This window comes from Bos grunniens, chromosome 9, assembly GCF_055505025.1.
Source record: "Bos grunniens cultivar Pamir isolate PY7600 chromosome 9, Bosgru_T2T1.0, whole genome shotgun sequence".
NCBI classification, from domain to species: Eukaryota; Metazoa; Chordata; class Mammalia; order Artiodactyla; family Bovidae; genus Bos; species Bos grunniens.
In genome coordinates this window covers 90,608,191-90,630,760 of record NC_141173.1, presented here as the reverse complement: position 1 = coordinate 90,630,760, position 22,570 = coordinate 90,608,191, and the positions used below count along the sequence as shown (strand labels likewise).

General features: G+C 36.0%; 1 protein-coding gene across 1 annotated transcript; it reads right to left on the bottom strand.

Annotated features, from left to right (window-relative positions):
- Window positions 1–421: 421 nt before the first annotated feature.
- MYCT1 (MYC target 1) lies at window positions 422–18,446 on the bottom strand. Its single transcript, XM_086316637.1, has 2 exons — window positions 18,289–18,446; window positions 422–3,037 (listed from the first exon to the last, which is right to left on the bottom strand). Exons 1-2 carry the CDS (start codon window positions 18,338–18,340, stop codon window positions 2,526–2,528), a joined length of 564 nt encoding a protein of 187 aa, XP_086172763.1. The 5' UTR covers window positions 18,341–18,446; the 3' UTR covers window positions 422–2,525.
- Between the last annotated feature and the right edge of the window lie 4,124 nt (window positions 18,447–22,570).

Sequence of the window (22,570 nt, the reverse complement as noted above, 5' to 3'; positions counted from 1 at the left end):
GCAGATGTTAATTAGAGTGGACTATGGTGATCGTTTTGCAGTACATACATATATAAAATCCTTATGTTGTACACTTAAAACTAACATAATGTTAAAAGTAAATTATATCTCAAAAAGTTTATTCTCTAAAAAAATTAATTAAACAATTCTGGAATTGTTTATCTAGTAAGATAAGAATCTAAATTCATGTTTTTAACAACTTATTGTTCATCTATATTAATCATTAAAAATTCTGTTTTTTTCTTTGTGATCATACCCCTTTTGTGTTACACATTATTAGATAAAACAAGGTTGTGTCTCTAAAATAGTTTATAAAGAATGATTTTTTTTCCCATTTTTTAAAGAATGATCTTGATTGAGTTAAAATACCAAATAAATAGGAAACAGTCACAGGCTATTCAATAAATAAACTGAATCAAAATTGACATCAGTTTAATTTTATTTCATAATCAACTAAATATTTCAAATAAAATAATTACATTAAGAAAAAGCCTCCAGTTTTTGTTTTAATTTCATGTTTTATACATTGCACATTTACAACATACTCATTTTGATTATTTCATAACTTGGTGAGGGAAGAGGTAATAATTCTTTCAGATGGTTAAATACACCAGAGGATTTCTGCTCTCATTTTCGTTATTTGAGAGAGATGAAGCAGTTTTTAGTCTCAACAAATTCTACACAAAAACCATATACTTTGCTTACCTCGCATATTAGACATTAAAAATGGCATACAAGCAAAGATAGAATTGAATGGCATCACTGACTCTATGGACATGATTTCCAGCAAACTCCAGGAGATAGTGAGGGACAGGGAGGCCTGGTATGCTGTAGTCCATGGGGTCCCACAGACTTGGACACAACTTAGCGACTGAACAGCAACAAGCACAGATCTCTTAAAATTTTATGTGGCTATAACTAAGTTTTTATAAAAAAAAAAACTTACAACAAATTTGCTATCTTTTGAGCTTTTTTTCTCTTTCCTTCCTTCCTTCCTCTATCCCTCCCTTCCCTCCTCCTTCCTCCTTTCAGGTATATTGCATTAGAAAGCATCTATTTATAGACATTTACTATAGACATCATTAAGTATAACTGTCCTTGAGGAACAGTGCAAAATGTAAGCTAAAAAAAAAAATAAAGAAAATACTATACAGAATCTTTTATTGTGTAAATATCTATTACAGTATTGAGTCATATTCAGACACCATTAGCTGGGACTACTGCATTGCAGAAACTATCATGAGATCATTTTTATTTACAGAAAATCCCAGTGTTCAGAGAAGAAATAGCAACATAAGCTAAATATTCACTATATCAGAAACAAACTCCAGGTCTTTTGAGTAATAATTCTGGGAACTCATGTCCTTAAATGAAAAAGACCAGCCAGTCATCTCTGGCCACTGAAGCTCTCCCTTTAAAAGGGTGGCTTCTTGTGGAGATGGACTCCTTAAATAATTGTCTGCACTAAAGACCGGTTGGCACAGTTTCATCTGTACAAAGACTCTTCACAGAAGCTGAGGTTCCATAGAGAAGTAAATAAAAGATGATGACTGATGGGTCCATCCAGGAAGGAAGATTCTTCGTGGCTGTAACATCTAATTTGGATAAACAGACTTTCTCTCTACTAGCCCTCCTTTATTTGTCTTTGAAGTTACAGAAAATCCTTAGGTAACAAGCTTTCCCCATTGCTAGATTTAAATGTAAGAAATAAAGTTTATCCCTTAAGAAAAATGTAAACTCGGTACTAGAGTTTGTTTTTAGATCAAATGAATTGGATTAGCTATTGTTTTTATAACAATACAATGAAAACAGTAAAGAAAGGTCAAATCATCAAGTGAGTAAATCCAAGGATTTTGCCTCAGTGAAGAGGATAACTATTCTTGGGAAAAGAACAAAAGGAGTTGGGGGAAAAATAAGTGTCAGAATTGCACTATTCTGTAACACTCACTGAGTTCAGCTTCCTTTGCTTGATTTCCTCACTTGTCACAAATGAGTGAAATCAAGGAACTTTAGAATCTCCTATGTTCCATCATTTTATGTCCATAAAATCACTAAAAATCCAAGATTGTCAAATGATTCACTTGTCTTTCTAAAGAAAGTTAAATTAAAATCCCTTAAGACAGGAATTTTTTTAAGTTACACAGTAATTTTTCCCACCTTTATAGTCACATTGGACATTGAGTGAAGATTGTAAACCACAAAAATCCAAAGTTTTTGTTTTAGTCTAAAAGACATATATACTGTATCAGTTGATTCTTAGCCAAGAATCACTATCTTTCAAAATTCCCATGTTGAATACAAAATACATAAATATATAACTATTTGGAAAAATATTATTTTTTCATGTGAGACAAAAAAAAAAAAGGAAATCTGTTTTACATTGTGATGTCCAAATTGTGTGTGCATATTTCAGCTTGGAAACTCATTAGGCATTTGGGCCATGTCCTCAAAATTCTGTTTTGCCTATTTGTAATTTCCCTTCAATACAAAACAAGAAAAGAAAAACAAAAACAGAAGCACCCTACTCAGGAGTCCGAGAAAGCCTTTATGATGGACTCATAGGCAGGTGGGGGTGGTGTTGAAACGCCAAGCCGAAGACTGTTACTGGACCAGTGGAAATCCGGACGGCCCAGGCTGTGGGAAGTGTTGATGCTGGAGGAGGTAGTGGATGAAGGGAAAGTCACCAGCTGACTCTCAGTTTCCACAGGAAGTGGTGGGCATTGCAGAAAGGGGTGGAAAGTTGAGCCCCTGAAGCTTGATTTTCTTGGAAAGGAATTGGCTTGTTCCAGGGAAGCTTGTCGCTGGAAAGTGAGGCTTGCCAAGCTGAGGTTGCTTCGACGTTCACAGCCACTGTGGCGGTAAAATCCATTTCTGTTGAGGCCGTGGGTATATGAAGATCTGGATCGCCGGCTTGAACTCCACTGCGAGATGGGGGCACTGGCCCTTCTTCGAGACAGACAGACAGACAAAGCCCAAATAAATCCTCCGATTACAAGTACCGTTGCCACGGATACCGTGAAGGACATTATCACATCCTCTAAAACAAAGAAAACAAATAGGTAATATGATTTACAGATAGGTGTTCAACTAAATATACAGGCAAAACGCAAATGAGGACTATGGAATATTTGATTAACTTAGATTTTGCATTTGGGAGATAGAAGATGGTGTTGGGTGGGTATAAATAAATGAAGCCGATAGGCTTCCATTTATCAAAGAAAAACAATAAAGGATGTAAAATGACATCTTTTTAGCTGTAGCATTCCACATTGCTTACAATATTTTATTATCTTTAAGAAATTAGTAATTAAAAAGTCTCATATTTTGAAAAAAGTCTCTTCTTTATTTAGCTCATAAATTTTTATAGTTGCAAATATAATCCAAAGATTACTTCCTTTTGAATTACAGTAGTAACCAATGTGCCAAAAATCGATAAAGAATTTCATAGTCACATTGACTCTGTCTTTTCCTCTGTCTGCTTTCAAATCCCCCACCAGTGTATCCCACCCTGAAGGCTGCATGATGCCTCACATCCGTTCTCATTCTGAGACAGGAAGTGCTGGGCTAGAACCATCTGGGGGGCTGACTGATTTATGTCTTATTTCCAGAACTCCTGGACTGTCACCTTTATCTTTGACTCATTGATGACATGAGCTATACAGACTGCTGAGCTCTTTCTTGGTCCCCAAGCAGGTTCATGCTCTTATCGTGCCCTTGTGATCACGAAATTCCTATCCCCTGAACCTCCATAGAATCTCTGCTATATACCAGTATCCTCCAATTCACAGAACTTGTCCAGATTTCCTGTTGTAAGGAGGGAAAAATGCCTTTCCCAGATACCTTATTGCTTCTTTTTGTGAACTAAAAACATATTCTTGAATAAAACTGGGTAGCAGAGCCCTGCATTAACTGGAAAGACATGCTGAATATTAGAAGACCCCTCCACCCTTATCATCCACCACACACAGACACACACACCCATGATCTAACCCACAACCCATATTGATTTTCACACTATCCTAAAATCTGTTGTTCTCACGCAAATTCCATACATTTCAGTATATTTTCCCCTGATACCTGGATATAATTTTAGAATTTTCTATTTGGAAAACTCAGTATGTGCTGAATTTTAAATACAGTCAACCTACCAACTGAGTATGGTTCATGAAAAAAGACCAGCAGAAAATCCATCAAGCTGACCCCAGCCCAAGTTGCCCACCCACAGAATTGTGAGCTAAGTAAATGGGGTGGATTGTTACACAGAAAAAGCTAATTGATTCAGGGTTCCAAACTCAGCTCTATTCCTAACATTCTGTGTGATTTTTATAAAAATTTATTTAGACTCACTTATTTTATTACTTTCTTCAAATGAAGGAGTTAGATTTTATGACAACTAAAGTTCTCTCCAGTTTGTTAATATGGTCTATGACAGTATGCACCAAATCTATAATATAGAAATAACAAAACAAGCCCATATTAATAATTAAAAAAGGATATTCATTGTTCCTTAATTTTTGGATCTATTTTAGCATCTTTCTATCTTATATTGTCATGTTTTTCTCCTGTAGAAAGACCATATTTGTTATGTCCAATGTTTACAGTTATCACAAATGCTTGTATCAAAATGTCTAAAGCAACTCTTTATGTCAAATCTAGGCAATGAATTCTTTATAACAGGAAGATGACTTCTGAAATACAAGATGATTTATGACAGATCTTCTAGACTCAGGATTGTTCTTCAAAATTGTCTCTCGTCTAATATTGAGTCATGGCCTTAAAGTGAAATCTCTTGAGAATGGAGTTTTATAGAGTTAGGCTTTATCTGGAAAAAGCAATAAGCACAGTCAGAACCTAAGATTAGCCTTATTAATAATACAGTGAAATTCCAAATTAACTTGTAACTATCAGTGCCCCCAAATACTTGGAACTCAAAAAGGGAATTATAGAAAATCTGGGCTGCCAACACAAAAAGGCCATGTAAATCAGGATTTTCCAAAGTTTCTTCTGAAAAACAATAGAGGACAACAAGATGACCAAATAAAAATATACAAAACCATGCTTTCAGCATAATTAGAAGACAACAAATATCCAAACTTCAATTTATCTAAAAAATAAATGATGGAAACTAGAAATCAATAAATTATCTCCTATACTTCCACCACGTTGTCATGGAGAAGAAGGGCAATTCTGGAAATACTATAAAAATAAAATGAAAAGGTATTTTGGTCCATGAGCATGCTGACCAGGAAAGGGACTTATAGGAATGGGAAGAGGCAGTCTTGGAAAGTAATCCTTGCCGTGAGGAAGAGTCCTATCACAAAAGGATCACGCATTTTATGATTCTACTCACAGGAAATGTCCAGAAGACACAAACTACATAGAAAGAAAGTAGATTGGTGATGGTCTAAGGCGAGGGGGTAAGTGGAAGGGAATGGGAGGGACCTCTAAGTAGGGACAGGGTTTCTTTTTGAAGGACAGAAGTGAAGGTGAAAGTTGCTCAGCTGTGTCCAACTCTTTGAGACCCCATGGACTATACAGTCCATGGAATTCTCCAGGTCAGAATTCTGGAGTGGGTAGCCTTTTGCTTCTCCAAGGGATCTTCCCAACCCAGGGATCGAACCCAGGTCTCCTGCATTGTAGGCAGATTCTTTACCAACTGAGCCACAGAGGAAGCCTAAGAATACTGGAGTGGGCAGCCTAGCCCTTCTCCATCAGGGAAGCGCTTTTTTGAAGGACAAAATCTTCTTAAATCTGATGCTGTGGTGGTCACACAACTCCTATAACAAAACCATTTAATTGTATGCTCTAATTGACTATATCTCAATAAAGTTGTTTAAAAAAAAGAAAGAAAAAGGTGCTTTTTGGAAACCACACAATGAAGGAGGAAGGAGGCAAGACTGAAGGGAAACTGGAGGATCCTTCAAAACAAAAGAAAATTTAAAACAAAGGACATGCAATTCCTCCCAATTCCACTCTCTAAAAATTAAAGTCAACCAGCAAAAAGCAACCAACCAAACACACACACACATGCACACATGCACACACAGTCAACCAGTAAAAACACCACATTTTGCTACCCTGAGGGAAGGATGAACCTAGAATGACTCTCAGGCTCTGGTGTGGGCAAATGGGGGTGGACAGGTGCTTACTAGTACCGTTTGTCCAAATAGGGAAGTAATGTGAGACTGCAGAACTGGGGCTGGAACTGATAGTAGGAAGATGTTGAGTTTGCATGTCCCTGGAGTGTGTATTAGGGAATTCAGGGTTAAATAAATATGGAGTTTAAAATGATGCAAAATTCGGAATCTTCATGCTGCAAGAGAGTTCAACTATCCAAGGAACGCACTTCTACTAAAAGAAACAAATGTGTTTATAGAAGAGAGTTGAGAACAAACTTCCAGGAAAACCAGAATTTAACAGGTGGCGGAGGTCAACACCGGGGAAACACAGAAGGGCTAATTAGGATGGCCCACAGAGATAAGAAAGGTTACTAGCACTGAATCAAAGTGAGAAGAGACTTTTAGGGAGAAGTGATTAGCAACCAGGAGCCCCAGAGAAATTTATCAATTCATTTGTTCACGTATAAAGCACCCACTAGATACCAAGTACTGCTAAGTACAGAGAGAGCTGGGAAGAAAATAGTCTGTAGCAGAGTTAACATTCTAGAAGACTTAAAGTAAGAAAAAGGCCCTTTAGATGGGACAGTGAGTGGGTCATTGGCCACTTTACGCACAGTAGGTTGGGGGTCAGATGATGGAAGGCCCTGAGTACTTCTCCAAGAAGTTCAACCTCTTCCCTGTGGGCAAAGAAGAGGCTTGAGCAGTTACCCATAGGAAGGATAAAGATGGAGCTGGTGTTGATATCTGCGGTAGACTGAAAACAAATAAGCAGGGAGGAGAGGGAAACAGTGATTCGAACATACAACAACAATGGCTTAATCTGGGAAGCTATAGTAAGAATAAGAAAGAATCTGATCGTGGGAGTCTCAAAGTGAAAAGAATATAAAAATTATTCCATAGTATCATACCATCTAATGTCCTAGAGATAAGACATTGAGCAGCATAATGGTGATAAACTGAGGCTTAGAAGCTCTTGCTCCTAAAATCTAAATAATAATGTTATTTTATAGTAGTAATTTGATAATCAGATCAAATTTTAATGTTTTAGAAATTCTATCATCTGCTTACTTTATATTTACTTGCCTTTGCCATTTTATGCAACAGTAGTTTATCAGAGAATAGATTTACTAGATAAAATTTTAATTTGTATTATAATCATTACATCTTTCCTTGAAGTTTTGTGTTGTTTATAATAGCTATCTAAATTCTGGATTTCACTGAAAAATGTTTTAATTGTTCTTGTAAGAGTACTAAGTAAAAATCATAAACTACTCAAATACTTCATAAAACCCAGTCCTTTGTCTTCTTCCAAATAAGTATGTGAATCCAGAAATTTTACTAAATTCTGTTCTTTTGTTAAGAAAAATACCTAATTTTACTATATTTCAGTGAGGTTTAGCAATCTTTGTTTTTGTGAGGTGTATTGCACATCATTTGAATAATTTATTGTGCATTATTAAGTGGTCAGTTGTCTCTGGAAGAGTTTATGCATTAAGTAGTTTATGCTCCAGAGGATCCATAAGTGGATTACCATGATAAACACTTTAATCAAAGACTATGAATAAAGTCACTCAGAAATTCTGTCCTTCTATTTAGAATAGATGAATGAGAGATATACTATGATTCATTTTAATGTTATTTTGTCTTTGAGTAGAAAAATAATGCATTAAGTTGAGACTTAGTTGGTAAACTGTAAGCTCCTTCTAAATATGAACTTCTATCATTCTAAGTTAGAAAGGTTTCACTAAAACTAAGATTAAGAAAATTTTGATGTTGGAATGAATACAGTTTATAAAATGCAACCCTATTTTTATTTCATTATTTTGGTAAACAGTAATATGCATTTCTAATTTGATTAATTTAATATAGGGTCTTGGACACTACTAAGTCTATTACATCCCTTAATTGTCAAACAACCTCAATTAGGGAAAAGCTCTTTATCTTTGGTGTGTTGTAAGAAAATATTAATCTGAAATGAAAATTTTGAAATGCATAAGATTGTATTGATTTAATGCCAGATTTGGTAGCCAGTTACAGATAAAAATACTTGGAGGAAATGTGGTAAAGCAGTGTTATGTATTCTGCAATTACATTTCTGAATCAACAACCTCCACTGGAGAATTTTAAATATCAACAACTTCAGATATAGAATCAGAGATATAATGTTTCAACTAAAACGAACTCTTGCCTCAGCTCAAACTCTTAGTTTTTTTATATTGAAACAGAGTCGTGCTTTCGAATTGTGGTGCTGAAGAAGACTCTTGAGAGTCCCTTGGACAGCAAGGAGATCAAACCACTCAATCCTAAAGGAAATCAACCCTGAATATTCATTGGAAGGACTGATGCTTAAGCTGAAGCTCCAATAAATACTTTGGCCACCTGACATGAACAGCCAACTCACTGGAAAAGACCCTGATGCTGGGAAAGACTGAGGACAGGAGAAGGGAGTGACAAAGGATGAGATGGTTGGATGGCTTCACCAACTAAATGGACACGAGTTTGAGCAGATCTTGGGAGATGGTGAAGGACAGGGAAATCTGGTGTGCTGCAGTTCATGGGGTCACAAAGAGTCAGACATGACTTAGCAACTGAACAAGATTTATGCTATAGATGTGTGTGTCTGTTAGTCGCTCAGCCGTGTCCGATTTTGTGATCCCATGGACTATAGCCCACCAGACTCCTCTGTCCATGGGCTTCTCCAGGCAAGAATACTGGAGTGACTTCACATATCCTCCTCCAGGGGATCTTCCCAACCCAGGGATTAAACCCAGGTCTCCCACATTGCAAGCAAATTCTTTACCATCTGAGCCACCCACTGCACATAAATAAAATATTTATTTTATTTTAATAATTGAATATTGACAACCAACACCAGTCAGGGGACTGTTGCAGTCACTTAGGTATGACATAAAGTGAGAAAATAAATATTAAAGTCTGCAAAGTATTGGGTTGGCCAAAAAGTTCATTTGAGTTTTTCCATAAGATATTACAGAAAACCCAAGCAAACTTTTTGACCAAGCATGCTCTTGCTTTAGGGTCTAAACCTGTGTAACCACTAGAGTCTGACAGAGGATTCTGAATATCTCAGTATATAAGCATGTATAATAGATGAGATTAGACATACTTACTTTATTTCCACTAAATGAAGCTAAAATCTTAAAATCCCATAAAAGCATTTAAAGTTTACAAGAGTTCCTTTACATCGTCTCCGTGCATATGCCCTGTGAGCCCTTCCACCACAGCCTCTTCAGACAACGTGTTCTAAAAGATTAATCTATAGCCAAAATTAGCATAAACTTCATTTCAAGAAGAAATTAGAAACTTTGAAAATGTAAAATCAAGGGGAAACAATTTTACATCAAGTAACAACAATTATAATGCAACTAAAAAGAACAAATGATTGCTTTAAAAATGACAGATCTCCCTTTAAAGGAAAAAAGGAACAAACTCTAACATTAGTAAAGCATGGCATATAACTTAAGTGTTATCCTATTTTATAACTTATGTCTATATACCTACTAAGGGGCTGGCACATTGGTCCTCAAAGAACGACAGCTATTATTACTAATGGATGTATAGCTTTCCTGTGTCATTTGACTCTTCCTAGCCTAATAATAATGGTCACGATAGTGCCTTTCAATTCTAAGATTCTAATATTGAATCTGGTTTTCGATAAATCTAATCCGTACCTAAAATTCTGGCCACTACTATCAAAATTTAGTAAACGTCACCACCTAGTGGCCTTGAGTTGAATTGTTCTAATATCTGAAAAGTGATTTTATCTTTGACAATAAAACATTGATCAATTCACAAAATCCTTTGCAATCTTAAGAATCATTAAGCTTAGCTATTAGACTGCTAGTAGACTCTGCTGTTCTTGGTACCCTAGAGAATATAGCAGGATTGTTCAGACAATAAGATTTTGGCAAAAATTGTTAATTTAAACAACAGCAAGCATTTCCTATGTGTATCTCATCTCCCAGAAAATCCTATTGGGTCTATTGTCAGAACATATCCAGAATTCAGCTTCTCATTATCTGCTCTGCTACCTTCCTGATCCAAGTCACCATCATCTGTGACCTGGACCATTACTATAGCCTTCTCTCTGGTTCCTGCTTCTCTCCTTGCTCAGTTCTCAGTACAGTAGCCAGAGTGAGCCTTCTAAAGTGTTAGTCAAATCACATCACTCTTTTGCTCTAAACCATTCATTTCTCCCAGAGTATAATAAAATGTAAACTCTCCCAAATCACCTTGAAGTTCCACCTTGATCTGTTCCCTGTCATCTGTCCTCCTTCCTACTCTTCCACTGGCTCATTCATCTCCATCCACACTGCCCTCTTTGCCATTCCTTAAACACATCATCTGTGCTCCTGATTTAGAGCCTTGTGCAAATTGTAACCTATTCCTGAAACTCTACTCAGCTGTTTACACGGGTGACTTCAGGTCTTCACCCACATGTCACCTTCTCATTGAGAGCTACCCTAACCACCCTATTTAAGGGTCATCCTGTCCCACCTCTGATGTCTAACTGCCCCCGTTGGTTTTCTTTTTTTCTTTCTAAGTTACTAGAAACTAGACTAACGGGATTGTGAGACAAATGAAAAATCTGGGAGATTTGGAAATAGATTTGGTCAAAAGAATAAAGCATAAGTCATACTATGAATATAATTATTCAACAGTACTGTTAGAGTAGTAGGTAAGTTAAACTATGTTCAAAAGGAACAGGGTAGACCAACAGTTAACCCTTGAATAACACAGGTTTGAACTGCACAGGTCCACTTATACATGGATATTTTTTCAATGAATACATACTAGTGATTTCCTCTGGGGATGATGTAAACAGGGTTGACTAAGAAGTGTCATTATCATTAGGGAACTTTTCAGGTTGGAGATAACGTTCTATATCTTTACTGGGCTTTGGGTTACTCAGGTGTGTACGTCTTTATCAAAATTCAGCAAATATTCAGTTATGATCCGTGCACTTCATTTTTTGATCATTTACACATTTTATTGATGTACATTTGACTTTCAAAGAAAAAAAATAAAAATATTAAATTCTTGTTAATACTATAAATGCTAAATTAACTAGGGGGAAGCATACTGATATCTTCAATTTTCTTGGAAATATAAACTAAGATTGGTTGATAAAATGAATATTATAAAAATGTTAATAGTATAATCTAGGAGTAGGTATATGGATATTCACTGCAAAATTCTTCAATTTTTTTCTGTATATTTCTTTCATAATAAATATTAGAAAAGTATATGAGAGAAGGTCATAAACAACTTTAAGGCAACACATTTAGAAATTTAATTCAAATGGGAAAATTCCTACAAGACACAAACTGCCCTAAAGTAATCAAATGATCAGTAGGAAATCTGAATTATCCAATATTGTTAAACACATTGACTTTTCACTTAAAACCTTCTTATTAAAAATACTACAGATAATTACACTGGTGAATTCTTTCAAACATTTAAACAATAAACAATGCCACGCTTACACAACTTTTTCCAAATAATAGAACTTTTTCACTTCCTAACCTGTTTTAGGAAACCTGCCTAACATTGATACCAGAATCTGACAAGGCTATTGTAAGAAAAGACTACTATAAGCAAATTTCTATCATTAACATAAATGCAGAAGTTCTAAAGTCAGGAACCTATTAAAAAATTACATTCTTCTAGGCTCTGCCTCATCCTACTGAGCCAATCTCTGAGCATGGAGTTCAGTGAGAGATGAATCATGAAACTTCTGTCTGTGGAACTGAGATACAGCAGTTTTAAAGACAAGAATTTATAAACCCTTGTCAATCAAACTTCCTAGGTAACTGATATAAAGCAAGTAATTATCAGGCTGTTAATATGAAATGTTGCATAGATGTCCAAGAGTTTTTAAAATACAAATTAAAAATACACATTTGAAACATAGTATTTGTTTACTATTTGGGAAGAGGGAATATAAAGAACATTGTTGGGGAGCATGCCCAGCCCATAAGCTTTCTCCCTCCTCAACCTCTCTGGAAACAACCTTCTTCCATCTCCTGGGGTAGATCCCTAAGTGACATATTTTTCTCAGGTTATGAAATAAAGTTTTCAGCTATTAACCAAGGTTTGCTGCCCTTGACAGCACTTGATTGCCCAAGAAATCAATTAACAATCCTCCATCTCTTCAGTTATCTTGGAGAGGATTAGGGCTGTTATCAAAGATGCACAGAAAAAAAAGAAAAAAACTGGTGCTCAGAATTACTAACAGGATTATTAAATACTTAGAATAGAAGATAGCCTTGAAAACAAATTGTTTTGCTCCAATCAGTAGACATTGTAAAAGACACAAGAGTGTTTTGGGTTTTCTGTTTGTTTGTTGCAATTTCAAAATACTGAGCGCCTAAAAGACTGAAGAACATACCTTTCATCTATTTCTGCTTTATTGACTATGCCAAAGCCTTTGACTGTGTGGATCACAATAAACTGTGGACAATTCTTCAAGAGATGGGAATATCAGGCCACCTGACCTGCCTCTTGAGAAATTTGCATGCAGGTCAGGAAGCAACAGTTAGAACTGGACATGGAACAAAAGACTGGTTCGAAATAGGAAAAGGAGTTCGTCAAGGCTGTATATTGTCACCCTGCTTATTTAACTTGTATGCAGAGTACATCATGAAATACGCTGGACTGGAAGAAACACAAGCTGGAATCAAGATTGCTGGGAGAAATGTCAATCACCTCAGATATGCAGATGACACCACCCTTATGGCAGAAAGTGAAGAGGAACTAAAAAGCCTCTTGATGAAAGTGAAAGTGGAGAGTGAAAAAGTGGGCTTAAAGCGCAACATTCAGAAAACGAAGATCATGGCATCCGATCCCACCACTTCATGGGAAATAGATGGGGAAACGGTGGAAACAGTGTCAGACTTTATTTTTCTGGGCTCCAAAATCACTGCAGATGGTGACTGCAGCCATGAAATTAAAAGACGCTTCCTCCTTGGAAGGAAAGTTATGACCAACCTAGATAGCATGTTCAAAAGCAGAGACATTACTTTGCCAACAAAGGTTCGTCTAGTCAAGGCTATGGTTTTTCCTGTGGTCATGTATGGATGTGAGAGTTGGACTGTGAAGAAGGCTGAGAGCCGAAGAATTGATGCTTTTGAAGTGTGGTGTTGGAGAAGACTCTTGAGAGTCCCTTGGACTGCAAGGAGATCCAACCAGTCCATTCTGAAGGAGATCAGCCCTGGGATTTCTTTGGAAGGAATGATGCTAAAGCTGAAACTCCAATACTTTGGCCACCTCATGTGAAGAGTTGACTCATTGGAAAAGACTCTGATGCTGGGAGGGACTGGGGGCAAGAGGAGAAGGGGACGACAGAGGATGAGATGGCTGGATGGCATCACTGACTGGATGGATGTGAGTCTCAGTGAACTCCGGGAGTTGGTGATGGACAGGGAGGCCTGGCGTGCTGCGATTCATGGGGTTGCAAAGAGTCGGACACGACTGATCTGATCTGATAATGAACAGTGCTGGAAAAATAAACTGTGGTCCATGAGTCATGCCCAGGTCAACTTGGGCTGCTGTTTAAATACCACAGACTGGGTGGCTTCAACAACAGACATTTATTTCTCACAGTTCTGGGAACCAGGATGCCCAGCATCCAGGTGCCAGCATGACCAGGTTCTGGTGAGAGCCCACACCCTCATCTCAGTGCTAGCACACAGATGGGAAAGAACAGTTATCTCTTTCTCCTCTTATAAAGCCATTAACCCCATCATGGGGGACCCACCTTCTAATCTGATCCCAATTACGCCTCAAAGGCCTTATCTCCAAATAACATTGCATTAGGGGGTTAAGGATTCAACATTGAATGGGGGAGGGGACTTAAATATTCAACCCCAACAAGTAAATTTTCAGAAGCAGTGTGAAGAGGAGAAGTTTTGGAGACCGAAAAAGGGCTATGCATACATGTGACCAGTGAGAGTCCTGAATAAGGGGCCATTACTCCATTTCTGCCTGTGAATGAGCTACAGATTCATTTAGGGAATCCCAGAGAAATTGGTATCCATTTTCAACTTCTTGGGATCCAGATCAGAAAGATGATAAACCCCTCTGAGAAACTCTCGGTCCCTGAAAAGCAGAGTAGGGATGAGGAAGTATTGACTTAGTATATCCAGATCTAAGGGTCTTATATACAGCCCAAATGCCCTCAGGTCCAAGGTTACGGGAGAGCATTCAACATTGTTCTATGCCAGCTGAGACAGATGGAAAAGAGCCAATAGACCAGAAAGGAAAAATCGTGCCATTAGCAAATGTTGCACAGATCATCAGATTTTATGGTAATAATCTTCAGCAGTAAAGGCAAGAAAAAAGGGCAATGCCCCTAAAGCAGATGAGAAATATACATCAGTAGAGTCAACAGAGACCAGAACTTGACCAAGAACCAATAGCCCTCTCTTTCCAACACACTCGGTAGTGTAGAGTTCCCAGTCCTGTCTCATCTCCTTTCCAGCTGTAGAGGAAAGTAAAGGGGGAAGTGGGGAAGCTTGAAGTAGCTAAATTAAAAATAATTAGGTTAAATCAGATCTCCTGCATTACAGAAAGATTCTTTACTTCTGAGCCACTAGGGAAGGTCAAGGTTAATCAGGTCTCTGTACATGGAATTCTCCAGGCAAACTTTTACAGTATACTATAATACTGGAGTGGGTAGCCATTCCCTTCTCCCGGCTAAACTTTTACAGTAACAGCCAAAACTACACAAATCTCTTTCAAGTCATTCAGTTCTCTGCAAACTCGGCTTGCGTATTTTTAACTTCTGTATATTTGCTGATAAGATTTTTTCCTGAATTTCCTGAAATTCTCCAACCATGCCATATTTATCTCACAAACACTAGGCACATTGTCTAATATATAAAGAGTGGTCAGTCAGTGCTTCTGAGTAAACTAATGAACTGGATAGATAAACAGATGAAAGAATGATTTAATAAGATACTGTAAGAAATATGAATGACTACAATGTTCTTCCTAGAATTGTCTCCCTATGTGAACCTTGTCTGATTTATAGAAACAGGTAAGGCCTCACTTTTTTTTTCTAAAAAGGATTTAGGGATCAGGTGGTTCAGGCAGCAAAGAATCTGCCTGCAATGCAGGAGACCTGGATTCAATCCCTGGGTCAGGAAGATCCCCTGGAGAAGGGAATGGCTACCCACTCTAGTATTCTTGCCATGGTAAGAGGAGTCTGGCAGACTATAGTCCATGGCATCACAAAGAGTTGGACACAACTTAGGGACTAACACTTTCATTTTTCTAACTCATTCATTGCCATTTTACTGAATATCATCTTGCGTTATTCCATAGCAATATAGACATATGTTGTATACATATGTTTGCATATGTATGAGCACATAATCTCCTCCAAAAGTGTAATCTTCTTTAGGACAGATATAGATTTGATGAAGATTAAATCAGGTGAATAAAGGCAAATTCCTAAACCCATAAATTCTCTAATTTTTCACAATCCTAGCCAAAACCACACATGGTAAGGCAAGAAGTATAACCAAATAGTCTTATTTAGAACTATAAATACGAAAAGACTAACCAAGTTTAATGACACTTGTCTACAATTTCATTAAAGCAGAGTGCAGCAAACTTTAACAGGTTATGTTGCCTGTTTCTTTCATTGGTACTGTTTATAGGGAAGGGAAATGCATCAAAGAAGGCAAAAGTGGGAAATGCAAGTCTTCAGCTGTGTTGTCAGGCCAATTTTATCAATCGCCTTTGCATTAATTACTGTCATGTTTGTACAACATTTAGTAAATTTTATAGGTGATTATCAATAAAATGTAAACTATCATTATTGGTAATAACCTGGTATCTTTATCGAATTTTTCAATATTCTTTAAAGTAAACCAGGGAAATTACATTTGGAAAGCAATTTTTTATGCAGCCTTAGCATAAGTCTGGGAAATTTGTATGGTTTGATGTATAAGTTTTGCTTTTCTAAACTGTTCTTTCCCTATCTTCTGAATTCAAAATGCCAACAAGCATTTTGGAAGCAATAGACAATGCATTGCACTGCACTTTACAGGATTTTCAAATAACATTTTTTGTGGAGACAGTGGACACGATAGATATCAATTTAGACAGAAAAGGGAGATAAAAATTTTAAAGGTCAACATTTATATTTTAGAAAATGTTTACATTTCATAGATCCACATTTTTGCATTTTACACTTAATATATATATATATATATATATATATTTTTTTTTTTTTACCCCGGAAGAAATAATGGGATCTTCTATATATTTTCCCCACATCATCAAACATTATAATATTATATCTGCATAACATATCTGTTTAGCTTGGTTAATGCTTATCAATGTAACACTCCCTTTCCTGGTTTTCATTATATCCATCTATTTTCCATTGTATTCACCAAGTAAGATAAAGAAACACTCAGAACTATCTTTGGAACAATAAGTTTGAATTCTTTCTCAAGCATAGATTTCTATACTAAAAAAGTATTATCGTAAGATTGGCAAATTGCCTCTAAATATTTTGTTTTTCACTGGGGTCATTTTATGATTATGCTCCACGTTTTAATCAGTGGATAATTATTTTTTCCCTTAAACATTTACATAGTCTTGAAAATTTGACTTTGATCTGAAAAAAACATTGATTTGGTAATTTTGCAGGAAGAATTACTTTTCAATAATTTATATATCATTTTTGCAATGATGAATTTAGTGCAAACACATTCTCACTATTTTTTAGCATCTGTTTGGTACATTCACTTTCTCTATAAAGGAGGACAGCAAACTGTATTGTAAGAAACCCATATTACTAACACTCTCACAATTCAGACTTGTCTTTTGGTGTAAAGTACAATAACATTACCAAAAGCATTCTTTACAATATGCAAGTATAATTTACTTTCTTTTTCTTAATTCTTTGAGAATTACAATAGGATAACTACTAATATCTCTCATTTTCAGACATGAAATGAACATAAATGTTGATGGTAAAAAGAGAATTCATTCCCTCCATGAAAGTTTCTGTCATGGTGGAAAACCAGGTAGGTGGTTAGGGGCAGGCAGCACCCCTGCCCATCTTTCACCTGAGAGCTCCCCAAACATACTTTGGAATCACAGCAGAAAGTGTTAAATAGTTCGCGTGGGGAAGTGATCTCTTCACGAACTCCATTATCTCCTTTAAATTTGTTTTCTGGATTTAACCCGACTTCTCCCTTTATTTTTTAAATTTCCCTAAACCCAAGTACCTGCAACAATTTCATGTCTCAGCCCTTCTTCCCTGAGTCTGCAGCCTTGGAAGACATGGATCTTACCTCAGCTCCGTTCTGTTGCAGCTGATTGACTAGAAGTTGTGTCTGAACCCAGCCAAAAACTACTTTTGTACTGTTCCCTTTTTCCCTGTGATAAACTTTCTTTATGGCTGGATGGCATCACTGACTCGATGGACGTGAGTCTGAGTGAACTCCGGAAGTTGGTGATGGACAGGGAGGCCTGGCGTGCTGCGATTCATGGGGTCGCAAAGAGTCGGACACGACTGAGTGACTGAACTGAACTGAAGCTTTCTTTATAATGTTATTTGTGATGTTATTTCCACTTAACTTGTTCTGTTACAGTTTTTCCCTCTAGTTTCATAATATGATTTTTTTTTATTTGATCATGTCATCACATTCCTTCAGTACATTTATTATTTAGATTCACTTTGGAAATTAAAGAGTATAACACTGACAAGGTAAGTTAAAATTAATCTCTGTAGAAATTCTTAGTTTCATTAAATAAGATAAATAATCTGTATAAACATAAGACAAAACAATTTTCCAACAAAATCCACATTAGTATTTTCCAAACAGCAATGACTTTCATTTTTTTTCATTTTATTCTTATTTTCTAATTATCATTTCCTATTATTTTTTTATTATTTTGTAACACCAGCCAAAATCTTGTTGCCCAGATCCTACTTGAATGATTTCACAGCCCACATTACAGACATTTTACATGAACAAATCTTTTTGTACTAAATCTATGAAAACATTAGGTTGTCAATTTAGAGTAAGCAAAATGGCTCAGGGATTTCCAAGGTTTTAATCACCTCTAGGCAGTACATTTCTCCACATTCTAATTTTAAATTAAAAACAGCTAAAGAAAATCTTACCCCAAAAGTTTTCTGGCCATGGGCTCCCTAAACTTGTTGTGTTATTAGCCATAATATCCACAAAGAAGAGAAGAGAGAAGAAAAGCCAGTGTGTCCAGAAGAACTTTGAATCTGTGTCTTTGTAGTTCGGCAGGAGAAAAATAATTTTCACACAACCTCTCATATACTTGTGTTTGCATGAAAGGAAATAAATGTTTCATGTTTCCTGCTTTTATACTCAAATTAGCAACTGTTTTTCTTATCTTGGAATTCCACACAGTTCCTGAGACACAAAACAATTTCCTTCTCGTCATTTCCTCAGCTCAGTTGCTAAGTACCCACCTTTCCCCCACCTCCAAACTGCTTTGGGGACATGAGACTCCTTTTCTGTCCTTTCCTCATCTCCTACTGACATGTGGAGGATGATTTTAAACTCTCAGCTACAACACTTTGGGTTAAATTTGTGTTGAATAAAGAAATAGACTGAAAAAAAATAAGACTGCCTTCCAATGTTTAAACACTATAATATAGTTTAAAAACTATATTTATATAGTAAGTTGGGAGTGGGGGGAACTCTTCAGAAATCCATAGTCTGTTCCAAAGCAATTAATTTTATCCAATACCTATTTTTTATAATTCTCACTTACTAAAATTCCAATTCTTTGGCTCTATTTTGCATATTGATTTTGAAAAGAGAATTCTTTTTTTCATAAATACCTCTAAAATGTAATCTATATTTAATTTTTTAATTTAAAGTGGCGTGTAAGTATGAGAAAAAAAAAAACCTTTCTATATTGATGGGCCCTATTTAAAACCAATTAGGGGAAACCTAAATGTAAACATTTAATTACAACGGAATGTTAAGCATTACTTTGTGAGGAGTACGAGGATAACTATGTTTTTCTTCATGATGAAGTGATGACTTTGGTACTGTGTATGACGGTATGAAAATAATTGTACCAATTGGAGAAAGAATAAGACAGAAAGCAACATCAACAAAGAGAGGAGTTATGACAACACTGTGGCTATTCTGGATATCACTATCCAGAAAGTGGGTAAGTGGGCTTTGAGAAAGAATTACATGAGACATCTCAGGAAACATAAGTTAGTTAAAATTTCAAGAGTCTTCGCAAGTTTTACTACTTAAACTGGGTTCTCTGAGCATTGGGAAGGCATTGGAAGAAGGAATAACAGTGCCATACCACTTATAACCACTAAACTGTTAAGAATCTGGTTTCCTCCATCTTTGATCAACTCTAGCATTAACTCTTGTATAATTCTCATTCATCCCAATTGTCATCACAATATGATTTAGTGTGAAGCAATAATCATCTTCATGAAAACTGTCATATATTCCTAAGTAGCTCTAGGAAAATCTGAAAAACCATAATATGAAGTTGATCCCATATAAATTTTTACAGTCCTGATTCTCTAAAATTAGGTTGTTTCTGCTCATCAAAACCAGTACAATATTGTAAAGTAATTAACCTCTGATTAAAATAAATAAATTTATATTTAAAAAAAAAAGAAAAGTAACTAGAAAAAAAATTTGTATATATTTGCATCAGTTTTAAATGCATTTGAAATTAAAATATAGCCACCTAAAGGAGAATAATGGAATGTTATAGAAAATTTAGAGACTCCACTGTGCAAATATGAAAAGTCATCATCTCTATAATATTCTTGCTAAGGTTTATTTCCATATAATTGAATAAGTAAGATACTCATCTTTTTGCTTAGGAAAAACAAAAAAAAAGGGACTCACATTTTAATAGTTACCTTTACTTTTCAATTTTTTTGACAGAATTTATAAAAACATAAAATTAAAAAATTATTTCTGGAAAAACATAATCAGGATGAAAATATGTTTAAATACTTCTGAATTCTAAATTCTTATGGGATTTGTCAATCGTTAGTTTTTTAAAGTATTTATTTATTTGATCTCTAGTTACAGCATGCAAACTCTTAATTGTGACATGTGTGATCTACTTCCCTGACCAGGGATTGAACCCAGGTCCCCCTGCATTGGGAGCATGTAGGCTTAGCCTTAGCCACTGGACCACCAGGGAAATCCCTTCATTATTTTTAAGTGCACATGTTGTATTATAGGCTACCTGATTCAATACACACTAATTACAAACATGGATATATTTTTGTAAAGAGTTATATAGACTGCATTTGATCTAAAACAACAAACCAGATGAGTGGAGTAGATGAGTCTGGTTTGGTGGAAATGCCTTCTGTGCGGAAGCTGGGCTCACTCCATCTCAAGGCTGGGATACAGTTTGAGACTTCCTTTCATTGTTTCATGTTTAATTATCTAGATTTTCTCCCTGTTTTCACTTTTGCAGATGTTCAGAAGCCAGTCAAAACTCTGAAGAAATTTATTTTCTAGCACTTTATGACCTAGGAATATTTTTCTTTTCTGTAAACATATGTGTGTAACTTTTGCTCTTATCTGTGCATATAATTTGCTTCGTAAAAGATTCATATTTTTCTTGGCAGAGATCTACAGAAGTGAGTATTTATGTCTATGCCATTTTCAAATATCATGGCTTGTAATGACAAAACAGGAAATTGTTTTTTATCTATAAAAAAAATTGTTAAGTCTTTTCTTCTACTGTTCGTTATTTCAGAAGATCGGTCTTTAGATCTGGATTCCCCAGTAGTCATACAACACATTTGGAAGCCTGTTCTTCCTTACAGAGGTGGCTGAGACTGTAAAGAATGTGCCTGTAATGCAAGAAACGCAGGAGACACAGATTTGATCCCTGGGTGAGGACGATCCTCTGGAGAAGGAAATGGCACCCCACTCCAGTATTCTTGCCTGGAGAATTCCTTGGACAGAGGAGCCTGGTGGGCTACAGTCCATGGGGTTGCAAAGAGTCAGACATGACTGAGTATACACACTTATTATGTTGTATATGTATACACACATACAATGTTATTAAGAGCACAACAGGCTTAATAACAGGCTCATATTAAATATTTGTTTAATAAGGGAATGAAATAATTCCAAGGAATCCAAAGATGAAAGTGTTACTAAACCAGGCTTGTCTGATGTGCAGCAAGCCAAATGCACAGCAAAGGTTTTTTCAAGAGGCAGCCAAGCAAGTAGATGGGAAAACAAACTTCAAATCCACCTCCCCAAAGGTGAGGGGCTCGGGATATTTACAGGCAGAGTACAGAGTAGTCAGAGGTTCAGGGGAAGGTGACTGAAGGCAGGAAAAAGTGAAGTAATTGCTGCTCTCTACAAGTCTATCTACATTACCTAGGATGCAACATGTTCAGAAAATAGCAGCATTAATGTAACCCGAGGGTGGAGTTTTTGGCCCTCTGACGTTATCCATTGGACATTTACATAGGTCCAGTTGAATGGTGAGTGGTCTAGATTAACTTGAGCTGGGCTAGAATTAGTTCCAAGTTGCTGAAAAACAACTTAGGCAATCAGTATTCTGGCCCACACATTAGAGGTGTTATCTATGTGGGACAGTTAAAGGACTCTTGTGACATACTCTCTAAGAAGCTGTGTGAAGCTGGACGGTATACAGTTTGCAAGAACAATTAAGGTGAGCTTGGTTAGTGAAGGTAGGTTATAATTTACTGTTTATTAGACAAGCAAGTTATAGTTTAATGAATCTAATCCTCAGTTTCAAAAGTATTTTGGACATCCCAGTGGAAACCAGAAACAATGAAATAATATCTTCAAGAGATATTTCAAGAGAAAAAATAACCTGTGTACCCAAGCAACTGATATACTGTGAACCCATTTTTCAAAGATAGAATTAAACTACAGATAGTTTAAAACAGAAATTGAGTGGTTTTATTATTCTAAGAATTACCAAAGAATAAAGATCAGAAAGAAAGAAAATCATTTTAGAGAGCAAATTTGATATAAAAACTGGCAAATATGTGGGTCAACCCAAATGTTTATATTATGAAAATAATAACAATAAGTTCTAAATTATTAAATTATTGGGATAAAAATCAAGACAGAACTAAAAGTCTGTAGGAAAATACAGTCTCTAAGTAAAAGGTACAAAATGAGCTAAAATATTCAGATGACTCACTTGTCCAAAAAAGGGATAAAGATATTGATGACATAGTATAAAGAAAAGAAAGAAACTCTTTTTAACTTTAAATGTGGTATGAACTAAGAAAAAATTCAGTTAGAATTATGAAGAAATACTAAAGCACACCCTTTATAATTCCTTTAAAACATTCCCTTTAGAAACAAGACAAATCTGATCGCTATCAATATCTGCATTCAACATTGGACTGCACAGACTTGCCAATACCATAA

Excerpts from the sequence above, each read along its gene's own strand:
- MYCT1 (XM_086316637.1), bottom strand. The coding sequence starts at position 18,340 with ATGGCTAATAACACAACAAGTTTAGGGAGCCCATGGCCAGAAAACTTT. Across the intron at positions 3,038-18,288 it reads ATGGCCAGAAAACTTTTGGG|AGGATGTGATAATGTCCTTC; the intron begins GTAAGATTTTCT and ends TCTTTGTTTTAG.